This window comes from Nicotiana tomentosiformis, chromosome 2 (genome assembly GCF_000390325.3).
Source record: "Nicotiana tomentosiformis chromosome 2, ASM39032v3, whole genome shotgun sequence".
Classification (NCBI taxonomy): domain Eukaryota; kingdom Viridiplantae; phylum Streptophyta; class Magnoliopsida; order Solanales; family Solanaceae; genus Nicotiana; species Nicotiana tomentosiformis.
This window is the reverse complement of record NC_090813.1, coordinates 130,022,624-130,035,933: the sequence shown is the minus strand read 5'-3', so window position 1 is coordinate 130,035,933 and position 13,310 is coordinate 130,022,624. Positions and strand designations below refer to the sequence as shown.

General features: G+C 37.0%; 2 protein-coding genes across 5 annotated transcripts; one reads left to right on the top strand and one right to left on the bottom strand.

The window, feature by feature from the left end:
• Nucleotides 1-269: 269 nt before the first annotated feature.
• LOC138905610 (MAR-binding filament-like protein 1-1) lies at nt 270-3,912 on the bottom strand. Its single transcript, XM_070194130.1, has 5 exons — nt 3,768-3,912; nt 3,032-3,160; nt 2,403-2,962; nt 1,349-2,166; nt 270-315 (listed from the first exon to the last, which is right to left on the bottom strand). The coding sequence occupies exons 1-5, from the start codon at nt 3,910-3,912 to the stop codon at nt 270-272; spliced, it is 1,698 nt and encodes a 565-aa protein (XP_070050231.1).
• A 1,096-nt stretch (nt 3,913-5,008) lies between these two features.
• LOC104114360 (HMG1/2-like protein) lies at nt 5,009-7,061 on the top strand. 4 transcript variants are annotated; one of them, XM_070193892.1, is made up of 4 exons: nt 5,009-5,278; nt 5,366-5,643; nt 5,756-5,914; nt 6,291-7,061. In XM_070193892.1, the coding sequence occupies exons 3-4, from the start codon at nt 5,898-5,900 to the stop codon at nt 6,814-6,816; spliced, it is 543 nt and encodes a 180-aa protein (XP_070049993.1). In that variant the 5' UTR covers nt 5,009-5,278; nt 5,366-5,643; nt 5,756-5,897; the 3' UTR covers nt 6,817-7,061. The 4 variants fall into 4 exon arrangements, with proteins under 4 accessions (XP_070049993.1, XP_070049991.1, XP_070049992.1 ...); XM_070193890.1 differs by having other exon boundaries at nt 5,727-5,914; XM_070193891.1 differs by having other exon boundaries at nt 5,706-5,914.
• The last annotated feature ends 6,249 nt before the right edge of the window (nt 7,062-13,310 follow it).

Here is a 13,310-nt window from a genome sequence, read left to right as displayed (position 1 = left end):
CCCCTCGTCCGAATGGCCGCCCAAAAGCAACGAATCGAAAGGTATTATAACCGAAGAACCAAGCTCCGCCATTTCAAGCCTGGGGACTTAGTGTTAAGAAAAATTACCATCAATACCTGGAATCCGAATGAAGGGAAGCTAGGACCGAATTGGGAAGGACCATATCAGGTACTCGAGGACATCGGAAAGGGATCGTACAGGATCGGCGTTATAAACGGCAAACAGTTATCAAGCAACTAGAATGTATCACATCTGAAACGGTACTACTGTTAAGGTACAACCTTTCCATATTCGTTTATATCTCGAAACTGACCCCTGCAGAAGTCCGAACAGGGGACGGATCTCTCATCAGAAAGTACGCGTTGCACTCTTTTTTCCTTAAGACCGGTTTTTATCCCAATGGATTTTTCGGCAAGGTTTCTAATGAGGCAACCACTGGTCGTGCAGCACTTATGATAATATTCGAGGCCCCGTAAGAAGGTTACTTCACAGCAACAGAGTCCCGATAGGAAAACTGTAAAGAGCCAAATGATCGAAGCGAGCCATGCCCGTATAAGTTGGCCCGAACCCAGGCGTGTAATAGCATGTAAAGAATTAAGATATAATGCGACCATTAAGCCTACGGGCTATATATTTTTTTATCTCAAGTTCGAGCAAAAACTCACTCTATCAAATAGCCTACGGGCCACATTAATTCGAGTTCGAATCATTCACTCGATCAAGCCTACGGGCTATTCTTTAATTCAAGTTCGAGCAAAAACTCACTCGATCAAATAGCCTACGGGCCACATTAATTCGAGTTCGAATCATTCACTCGATCAAGCCTGCGGGCTATTCTTTAATTCGAGTTCGAGCAAACACTCACTCGACCAAATAGCCTACGAGCTGCATTAATTTGAGTTCGAATTATTCACTCGACCAAGCCTACGGGCTATTCTTTAATTCGAGTTCGAGCAAACACTCACTCGACCAAATAGCCTACGGGCTGCATTAATTCGAGTTCGAATCATTCACTCGACCAAGCCTATGGGCTACATTAAATCGAGCACAAGCAAACACTCGCTCGACCGTGACGCCTACGGGCTATATTCTCTTCAAAATCGAATCGTTGACAATTAAATCGAGCACAAGCAGACACTCGCTCGGTTGAAGAGACTGTGAGGTTCGAGTTTGATTAATTGGTTTAAAGCATTATGAAAATAGTCATGAGGCAAATCACAGCAACCCAGGAAACAGAATCAAAAGCAAGTCGGCAAAAGAAAAGGCCTATACACAAAATTTATTTATATGGGTGGCGACAGTAAAAAAAAAAAAAGAAAAAAAAAAAGAAAAAAAATTAAACGGGAACGGTTTTTTCTTTATCATATTCCCCCAGTTCTCGGATCCACTTTTGCTCCTATCGTCGTCATCATCATCATCGGAAACCAGAGCTTCGGCATCAGCCTCGAGTTCTTTTGCCCTTTTTATCTCTTCCGTGAGATCGAAGCCGCGAGCATGAATCTCCTCGAGGGTTTCCCTCCTGGATCGGTACTTAGCTAGTTCTGCAACCCAATGCACCCGACCATCGGCGGATTCGGCTGCCTCTCTTGCCTGTACTTGGGCAGCTTCAGCATCAGCCCGATAGGCGGCCACGAGCGCATCCGCATAAGTCTTTGCCTTTTCGGCATCGGATTCGGCCTTGGCGAGTACTGAGGCCAACCGAGCCTCAAGCTCCTCGATTTTCTTTGCTTGAACCAGGTTTTTCTCCTTCACTTTCTGAAGTTGGGTTTCAGACGACGATAACTGGGTTCGAACGGTTTCTTTTTCTGCAGCAAAGCAGTCCATTCCTTCTTTCCACCGCAAGGATTCCATCCTTATCACATCGACCTCCTCAGGCAGCCTCCCTATCATTTCTATTTTTTGCTGCAGCTGTGAGACCAAAATGTTAGATACCGTTCCGGTATCGAACCCATAGGTTTTCAAAAGCATCATTACCTTCTCAGACAAATCATCCTGGTCTCGATAAGCCTTGGACAGCTCGGCCCGGAGATATTTTATTTCCTCTTCTCTCTGTCCTAAGGAAAGTTTGAGAGAGTTCCTCTCATCGATAGCGCGTATCAGGTCGGCCACGTATCGATGCAACTCATTCTGTGAGCGAGAACATTGTTCTCGATGGACTGCCACAGCCTACGAAGAAACAAGGAGTGAAGTTAACGAAAGACAAACGTAAAGGCAATACCAACAAAAAGGTTTTCAAAAAGCTCACTTGGTCCAAAGCCTGCCGCAAACCGTGAAAAAGATCTGATTCATCACCGGCACCAGCAACGTCCTCGATACCAGTAAACAAGTCACGAAACGGATCCTTTTCATCATGAGGCCTATCTAGATTAAGGGCCCCCAGAGCTTGAGCTTCCAAGAATAACCTCCGCGGAAAAAGCGGGAAAGAGAGGCGAGTCCTCGATCGCTGCTGCCTCAAGTGAATCGCTCAGAGCATTCACCTCGGCTTGGAGGGGTTCGAAGGGCTCCCTGATTGTAACCCCTGCGGGTTGATTCCAATGAGAGGTGTCTTCGACATCCGATAGCTTGACGACTCTGCCGGAACCACTCTCCGGTATATTTTCAGTTCGAAATAGAGCCCCATAGGGCATCATCGATCCAGCCGGCATTGAAGCATCGGTGGCTCTTTTCGTTCGGACCGCCAGCGTGGACTCATTATATTCTTCTTCTTCTTCTTCTTCTTCTTCTTCTTCTTCTTCTTCTTCTTCTTCTTCTTCTTCTTCTTCTTCATCCCTTAGGCGTAAAACAGATTCTATGGTCAAAGGAATGACATTCTTGTTTGGTTTACGAGCCGTCCCTTTCTTCGATTTTGGATATTCGGACAACGAAGCTCGCTTCTTTTTATTTTCCTTCACAGGCTTTGGAACGAAGGTCGAGACATCCTCCTCATTAGACAGAGGTCTCAGGACCGCATCCTTACCCAAACCTGCATATGGGAAACCTTATCAAAAATATATCGAGAAGTGCCTCGTCAGATTCCGAGAAATGAGCTTACCGTGGTTTTTGGCCTCCCACCGACTCTTAGACAAATCACACCATGAGTGCTCGGCATATGTGGAAGTCGAAACAAGAGCCCGTACCCAATTCTTGAGGTCGGGAACTGCTCCGGGCATCCAGGGAACCGCTACATCATGAAAAGGGGAGTGTCAATAAAAGAACAAATGAAAGAACAAAATAGAAACAACAGCAAAATCACACTTACGTTTCAAATTCCACTCCTCAGGAAAGGGCATCTTTTCAGTCGGGATTAGGTCCGAAGTCCTTACTCGAACGAACCTGCTCATCCAACCCCGGTCCTGTCCTCGTCAATACTCAAGAACAAAGCCTTGGTAGCCCGACGCTGGAGTTTTATTAACCCTCCCCAAAAAAGTCGGGGACGGTATAGCCGGATAAGATGATCAAGGGTGAACGACATCCCCTCGATTTTGCTCACAAAGTATCGGATAAGAATAATGATCCGCCACAAAGAAGGATGGACCTGGCCTAAGGTTACCTGATACTGTCGACAGAAGTCGATAACGACGGAATCGAGGGGACCCAAAGTGAAAGGATAGGTATATACGTTCAAAAACCCTTTCACGTGAGAAGTAATGTCTTCGTCAGGGGTAGGTATTATCACTTCTTTTTCCCCCCTCCCCAATTGCAGTCCTTCTTTAACAGATCGAGGTGCTTCTCAGTAATCGAACACATGTACCTCGATACCGGCTCACACCGGCCAGGGACCGATGAACCTTTATTAACTTTAAAATCTAAAGTAAGGACGCACGCCCCGGGGACACACTCCTCTGGCCGTGGTTCCACTGGTGTCTCATCGGCGACACACTGTGAAGATGAAGCTTTCTCTTTCTGAGGAACTGTTTGCGATGTTTTCACCATTTTTGAATTCAAAAATAAGGAGCAGAAGGAGGTGATAGAGATTTGGTAGAATTGAGGGATCCTTTCGGAAAGAAATCATAACTTTTTTGTAAGAAGAGATTGAGAAATTTTAGAAGATTGAAGATGTAAAATTGGTAAAAGATAAAGGTGAGAGTGATTTATAGGTTCAAAGCGACGGCGGTTCATTATCAGCAGTGGCCGACCACCGCCTGATATGCATTAAATGCCTTGGGAGACTAAACCGACAAGACAGCTATCATGTGCGTCATGATCGAACCTGATGGAATCGACAGAATCTAATCCGATCGAGCTGTTGAAAATCATATCGTTTCTCGCCATATTTCTGAGAAACGAGGGGACTATCTGTATACGGTCGAAATGGATTTGGCATGTCCGGTACGGTTCGAAGGTTAATATATTGAAGTAAGATCCCGAAGGGGGGGATCTAATCTAGAGCCCAGGAAGGCCGGTCCGTGTTGAGATCGATATCATAATCAAACTCGAACAAGAATCGAACCATGGCGCGGGTAGATCTATCGTGTAGATAATCCAAAAATCAACCTACATCGACCAGGAATCCGTTCGAGGGCTCGAACCGGGATCGAGCTTGAGTCAAGATCACAAGTTCGAACCGAAATCAAGCTCGAACGAAAATCGAGGGTTCTAAGCAAGATCGGGCTCGCAGACAAAAGCCGTTGCAATCCCACTAGAGGGAATCTTGGCAGAAAGTATGGAAAAGCTGATTTATCATGAGTTTCCCACTGAATGTTTATTTTATTATGCTTGGAGCCAAACCCCTTCACTATAAAAGGACTTGTTTATCATTTTTGTAAGGCAACTACTGAAGGACTTACACTATCACAAAATTGTATTATCCCCTCTACAAGCAAGAATGATCTTTCTAGTTTCTTAGATTGATTCTATTTTTGTTAAATCCTAAATTTTACTGTTCATAATTGATTGGCCTAGATTATATTTTTCTCCAATCCATATTCATACTCTTATTTATCCTAGCATTCTATATTAAGTTGTGGCACGTATCTTCGGAACTACTCATAAATTCAACTCTATCCCTTTTTTCGGGAATACAACAGTATTTCTCTACTAGTTGTCTACTTTAATTAATGTGCAAATGGTGGAAGATTTTGTTCGATTGGTCAAAGCACGAATAGTATAACCTCCATGTCATCATCAACCTTATAGCCTCTTCTTTCTCCCAATAACAAAATGTTGTAATAGCCATTTCAGTCCCTCTTCTCCCAAGCTATTTCTTACTCTAATATCAATTCTCAAAATGTTAATGGATCCCGACAAGCATCCAACATTTTGCAAGGTTTTAGTTAAAGAAGGTTTTATGGACAAAATAGTAAGTTCTTTGTTTTTTTGTTGTTGTGCTCTTTTATTGTTTCTTTTTGGTTGTTGAGGTCTAAACTTGAGACTTTGATTATGTTAGCAAGTGCTATCTTGTTTCATCAAAGACAACAAGAAGATGTTGGCAAAGACCTGCTTACTGAAAACGGATGTAGGGATGTTATGGAAAGCAAAGATAGTGAGGCAGAGGTCCAAGTACTTCAAGAAAATCCAGCAAAGCTAATATGGAGCTAAAAGAACCATCAAAAAAATCGAAGGAAGTAAAAAGGGCACAAGAAGAATTATCAGATTCTGAGGAAGAAAGTGTCGATCCATCCAATAGCTCAAAATATGGGGGAAACCCATGCTATTCACATTCAGGTAACATCTACTACATCTCTTTATACATTTGGTATGTTTGATTATTTTTAGTTTAGCTATAGATGCATGAGTATCGATGACAGACCACAATGAAAACAAATGATGCATATAGCATGGAAGAAGAAGAGGAAGAAGGATAAGACAATTGATTCTTCGAGAAAATCGAAGAAAGTAAGAATGGAGCCAATAGAATTGTCAGATTCTGAGGAAGAAAGTGATGATCCATCCAGTGGCTCCAAAGATGGGGAAAAAATATGCTATTCACATTCAGGTAACTTCTGTCTATTATTTTTATTTTAGCTATAGATGCATGAGAATCGATGACAAACCACAATGAAAACAAATGATGCATATAGATCATACCGACTAATGGGGGTTATATCCTAATTGTTCTTGTGCTTGTATTGAGTTTGCTAATTTGTTTCTACAAACTTAAAAAGCTTTTTTAGTCTACGTAGAGACATCGTGTGTCTGTAAGTTACATGAGACCCCTTTTTGAGTACGTCACGGCAGCCCTTCTTATCACTCCCCCTTCAACCACCTACACTCACCTTACCATGACACAACAAAGCTAGCTCATATCTCCTTGTTTTTTCCTCTCTCGTTCATTTTCTCAACCCTAAAAGTTTCATGATGAAAGGTGGAAGATCCGATGCCAAAGCTGATAACACTCTCAGCATGAAGAATAAAGCTCTGCGACTAAAATTAAGGCTAAAGACGTGTGCCGAGGATCCTGAAAAAACTAAGAGGCCTACAAGTGCTTTCTATGTTAGGCGACGATGGAGGTCCGCCAAGGATCCTGACAAACCCAAGAGGCCAAGTGCTTTCTTACTCTTCATGGAAGAGTTTAAGAAGCAGTTTATGGAGGAGAATCCAAACAAAAAATATGTCTTTGCCGATTGTAAAGCTGGTGGATACAAGTGGAGTCAGTTATCAGATGCTGATAAAGCTCCCTACATAACAGAGGCACGGAAAAGGAAGGCCGAATATCGGAACAACATGGATGTTTATATCAGGCGAGAGGCAGAGAGAAGGAAGGCCGAATATCGATATGTTTATAGCAGGCAACTGGCTGCTGGATCTGCTGAAGAAGAGGAAGCTGACAAGTCAAGGTCCGAGGTTGATGAGGAAGAAGGAAGTGGAGAGGAAGATAAAAAGGAGGATGACAACTGATGAAGTTTTTAATGGATGAAGAAATTGGCGAGGAAGCGTGTGTACTATCTTTGATATATGGTTTCTTCTTTTTCCCCCTTAATACTTGCATTTGTTTGTTTCTGTTTATGGGGGGGTTAATGATGAATTTGTAGCAGCTGTTTGTAAAGCTCAATAGTTTATATATTTTATTTTGATGCTGCTTAATCACAGTTCAGCTAGGTGTTTGTCCTTCTTGGCTAGTATATATATGGATTTCCATCTAATTCGTCTCTTGCTTATTGTCTAGTTTGTTGTTAAGATATCTTTGTTGGTGATGTATGCTCTATTGTAGTTGGTATAGCTTTTCTATTGCTATATACTAACCAAATATGCAGAGATGTACTATGAAAGTTCAGGTGCAAAAGAAACAATGAAAAGGTTTGGAGTGGCTTCTTTTGCCCCCTCTGCCTCTTGTTAACATGTGTGAAAATTCTTTATTCATAATTTAATTGCTTGAATGTTTCTCGGACATATTTGGAATCTCCATAAAGTTGGAGTTAGAAATCTGTAATATCACAGATCCTTCTAAAACAAATTCTTTCTTGAAATCCGTAATATCACAGATCCTTCTAAAACAAATTCTTTCTTGAAATCCGTAATATCACATTCACAGGTATTCATGATGAATTAAGCAGATATAAGTTGGTTCTACAGTTTGACATATAACCTGTTGTTTCTCAGTTTTATAAAAAGGAAAAGGGTCCAATATATCCCTCTATTTTGGTATATTGTTCATATCTATCCTCCGTTATACTTTTGGACATATCTACCCTTACCGTTAGCCAAACTTTTTTAAAATACCTTTTACCTAACGGAAAGTCACATAATTTTTAAAAAAAACCTATTTTTTCAAAAACCCATTAATAACACGTTAAACCCCTTTTATTTACTGCACTTCTTCTTCACATATTAGTCATCTACTTCGTAGTCACTTGTTGAACTCAAGAAGTGAAAGACATAAAAATACCTACAACCATATATTCATTTATACATTGAGTCCCAATTCTTTTAATATCCTTATTGTATGTTTATTATATTCTACCTTTTTCAATTTTCTTTTTTCCTTCGAACTTCTCTTTGTTTTTTTCACCACGTCGAACTGTACCGAGTATTTATCATGATTTTTCTTCCCACCATGACTTGAATGTTTATAGCAGTTTATTAGGTTGGCACTTCTGAAGTCTTAAGATAGCTACCGAAGTATTTCTTCCTCTAACAGTGAGCTTTTGTTGATGAGTATTCACGCACCATGATTTTCTTATTCTGCTTTAAGTATTTGGACAACAAGTAATTATCGCAAAATCACGCCTTAAGAACCAAAGTTAGATTCCAAGATATTGGATGGGATACTCATAATCTTTAGTAACAATTGAACTTATAACGAACAAAAAATTAGAAAAATAATTAGAGGAGATTCAATCAGAGGCGGATCCAGGATTCGAAGGTTGCGGGTGCCACCATGTTATGCATACAGTATACATGTCAGTAGCTATAAAGACATATTAGGAATAATGAATCGGTTCGGTTAGTTTTTGATTAATTTGAATAGGCCTTTCATTCACAAAGCAAATAAGTTCGATTTTAGTTTAAATTTTTAATGCTTAATTTAAAAATATTCTAAATAAAAATGCAAAAGAAAAATAACATTTCATGAAAGAGCGCCTCCAATATAAATATTTGCTTAAAGAGTACCTTAACTACACTATATATTTTTTGTTTGACTAGGTTAATTTACTTGTATTATTCTTTGTTTATTTTTCAATCTTAATTGTTGAGTTATATGACAATTATTTTCAAAGAAAAACTTTCAACATTCAACCTATGATATTAGATTCAAAACGACTATCAATCAAGCCATTTAATTTTTTTTTCAAAACCCAATAGAAGATATTGCTTAAATTATATTCTAATATATAAATTAATATCGTTTCATTAAAAATAAAGAAATTATATGCTAATTAACATCAATTCAAATTACCTATAGAAAATAATTGTTCATAAAGTAAGGTAAAATGATAGAAACAAAATGAGTACTGAAAGTTAAAAAAATGAAGAAGAGAGGCTTAGCAAGTAATAAAAGGAGAGAAAGAACCGAAAAAGAAGGAAAAGATGGGAGGCCCTAGGGATCAAGCTGAAAATAAAGAAAATCTTAATAAGTAGAAAAAAAAAAAAAATCAAAGGAACTGCTCCAACAGGGAATCAAACTTGCATTCATGAGGCCAAGGAAAGCCTTCAAAGGAAAGGCTGAACCAATGGCACCCGCTTCCACTTTGTAACTTTTGGGTGCCACTCTATCCATTTATACGTTTCTTCACAGAGATATTGTATACATAGTAAGAATTTTAGCGAAGCGAGCAGGTGCCATGGTACCCCTACCTCATAAGGTAGATCCGCCCCTGGATTCAATTTAATATCAAGCTACAGTCCAAAAAATTCATCAAAAATAAAAGAAAGTACACCAACAAGTTGGAAAGCAACTTAACAACCTAAGTAACTTCATGTACTAACCAAACACAAGTATTATTAAAGTATATATCAATTGTTACCAACATACAAATCAACTGTCAAGTGTGCATTAGATTAGACAAAGGGATGCCATATTATAACTACACAAAAATAAAACAACCGAAAGTGATAACATGACATCCCAATACCACCATGAACAATTAATAACTAAAAATATAAGTTCTTACTAATCCTAATTCCATCATCATTCCCAATCTCTCACTAAATGAATAAAATGTGTTAAGACGTCTCATAAATCTAGGTTCCGTATTTTTAAAAGATGGGTTTAACGCATTTGGGTTAATGATTTTTTTTTAAATGATTATTTTATTAATCTGGTGGCTTTCCGTTAGGTGGAGGGTACTTTTAAAAAATTTGGCTAACGGTAAGGGTACATATGCCCCGATAGTATAACGGAGGATAGATATGATTAATATACTAAAGTAGAGGGGTATATTTGGCCCTTTTCCCGTTATAAAATGACCATCTTCTGCCTGCTTCGGGCTACTGTCCGCTTGTTGCTTCAGTCCTGAACTGGTTTGCTATCAGCACGACTTGTCAAAACGGAGGAAGGAAGAAAAGAAACAAATAAAAGGAAAAGAGAAAAGCTACACAGGGTCCAGTAATTTCCTCCTTCTGTATTTACTAATAAACTAGATATCTGCGATGAAGCTAAAATGTTCTTCGACATCGATCTATCAAATTTCCTTCAGTTTTCACGAGTTAAACAACCAATTTTAGAACAGTTGCAACGGAATACAATAGTTGCTTGGGTTAGAGCATACGCATATCTTGCAACTTCTAAGTAAAATTTTATGTAAAATAAATGGCTCCTCCTTCAGAAAAAGTTATATTTCTTTTTGAGTTATTTTGTGTGACAGTTTATTGCAAATAAAATTAGAACACTTTTTAGACTTAAGCATTCTCAAGATGTCCAGTTTGCCATTGAAAATTCTGATGTACAAGGACTTTTGATAGAAATATACTAGAACTGGTATTAAATATTGGAGTAGTAGTTTCGGCAGATTGAATTTTAAAATATTTAACGTATTACGAACGTGTTTAACTTATAACGGAGTCTAGGTACACGGCTTAGGGGCCGAGGCGGCACACGCGGTGTATTCTTACTAAAAATTAGTAGTATCGTCACCATGTGTGATCAATATTAAAAAATATGGAAAAGAGTCAAAATGTCTCTAAGGTATTGAAAATGACTTAATTTTGCCCTCCTTCTATCTATTGGACCATAAATGTCCTTAACGTTAGTTTTTGTCTCAGAAATGCCCTTTACACTAACTGTTACTTTTTGACCAAACGACATTTTAAAAATACACATGACACTATTTTATTGGTTTATATTTAAGGATAATTTTATTAAATCCGTCCCATAGATTTAACCATCATATCTCTTGTTTATTATTAACACAAATTTCGCATCAGCCTCAGATTGTCCACAATCCATGCGCAGGCAAGGCCAAGAAGAAAGACATCATCCTTTGAGACAATTATACAAATACCTTGCAGGGAGAATGATTCATTGCGGATTTTCTTGACACAAATTTCGCCAGATTTTTCATAGTTTCCGAACTTGTAAATATATTTGAATTCCAAAATTATGAGTTTTACAGTGTCCTACTAGTTTTTCTTGGTTAATTTAAAGCTTCAAGGGTGGCACCATATATGAGTTGTAGACTAAAAAGAAAAATAGGGCAAAGTCACTAAAGGAAGTGTCGAAAATTTTTCATGTCATTAGTATGCTGATTCAACCCTCTATAGCCAATCTTTCGAATTCTTGATTCAAAGTCCATCTTTATCTTCAGTTTAGTTGATTTATTTGTCAAGTGAGACTTCACTTTCTAAACCCATTTGCAATATATTGTTCAAATATATTTTTATGAGGGTATAATAATAAGTTTTGTAGTGTAATTAAAGTATACAAAACTTGTAGTTTTGAGAATTTTTTTTTCTTGGATCTGCTCCAAGTATCAGTTCTCGGCTTAAAGTTTCCTTTTTTTTTTTTAAGCTTTGTGTGGTGTTCTATCAAAGGACGAATTTTTATTTGTTAATATACTTGTTTACTATTTAGGAACTAAGTTAATGTATTTGAAAGCTTGATTAATCCGTTGATTTGTAAGCGTTATGTAAAACAAGAATTTAGCCATGACTGATATACTAAGTCTATAACTAATCAACTTCTGGGGTTCTAGGGAGTAACTAAACAAAAGAATAAAAGGATTTGTTATAAACATGTCGATTGTGGTAAAAGAGATTGATGGGTTTAATGAGAAAGAGTTGGGAGAAAAACAAAGAGATACAGACGATGAGTTGATTTGGAGGAGAAATAGTTGGACATTGGAGCTGTTGAGAAGAAGATAAATGTCTTATGGGGCGGGTTAAATATTTAGGCCAGATAAATGTCTTATGGGGCGGGTTAAATATTTAGGCCAGACACGAGTCTAAGAAAAATTAGCCTTAAATATGAACCAATGGAATAGTATTCAGGGGCAGCCCAACCCTAAAGCAAGTGAAACACTTGCTTTAGACCTCAAAAATTTAAAGGCCCCAAAATTACTAGTATTCTTTATATATAGTAGTATATTATTTATATAATTATCTTTTATTATTGATAAATTTATTTCTTTATTGTTATATTAATTTTTATTAATTCGATTTCTTCCTCTAATTAATATAACTAAAATAATTTTCTGTCAATCTTATTTTACTTTTTAACTTAATTATATTTCTCTATTCATTAGTTGGTCACGTAACTATATCTAATATTCTAACTTATTATTTATTTTTCTTACATAAATTATACTCTCTCCGTCCCAATTTATATGAAAGTGTTTGACTGGACATAGATTTTATGAAATAAAGGAAAGCTTTTGAAGTTTGTAATCTTAAATAAATCATAGAAGTTTTGGGGTTAGAAATCATCTCAATAATGGTAAAAAGAAAAATCTAAACTTGAATTGTTACCAAATATAGAAAGGGACTTACTAAAAAAAAGGAGTCACTTATGTTTTCTGGATTCTCCCATTTCAGTTGTGATGCAATCAACGTTAAATTCATTTAATTTTCTGTATTTTATAAAACTAAGTTCTCATTTTTTTAATTATACATCCTCACTTGTCTAATTTTTTTAAAAATGATGTTCATTATATATATATATATATATATATATAGGCCTCTTATTAAGATTTTGTTTTAGGCCTCCGATGAGGTTGGACCGCCCCTGACAGTATCATGTCTATTTTTACTAAATCTCCAATAAGTCAAAAGTTATTGTGAAGGGCATTTTTATAGCTTTCAATTAGATCTTACGTCATAAATATTGTTACAAAAACAAATGTATACTTATTTTTTCTTTAAACTAATTAAAAAATATATTGTACTCCTACTTATCCGATCCTTTTTTAATTTATTAATTTTGCTAAGTATTTTGTTCCATACAGTTTTTTATTATTAATTTTGTTAAATATTTTATTTATTTATTTTGCTTTTTAAATCAGAATTTTTCTGGTGATGTCCTATCCTTGAATTTTGCTAAGTATTTTATTTATTTATTTTACTTTTTAAAATTGAGATTTTTCTGATAATGACATTTGTCATACTCTTCTTGTGTTGCCTCTCCTATTATATATATAGATAGATTTCAGAAGAATTTTACATATATGACTATTAGATGGCTTTGAATGATATACAATGTGTACACTAATACATCAATGGAGAATGACTGACAATAATGTTATGGAAGCTCTGGAGTGTGTGATTAAATAAATTTGAGCTCGAATTAGGAGTGTCTTCTGTTAATTAGTATATTTTGACTTAGAATTTGCCATCTAATATTTGAGTTAATTTCCTTTATGGTCAACTAACTTTTAAGATTAGCCTATAAAAGTCATTTTAATTTTGTATGGGATAACAACATCAACCAACTACTACTATTTGATTCAGAAAATAAAAAA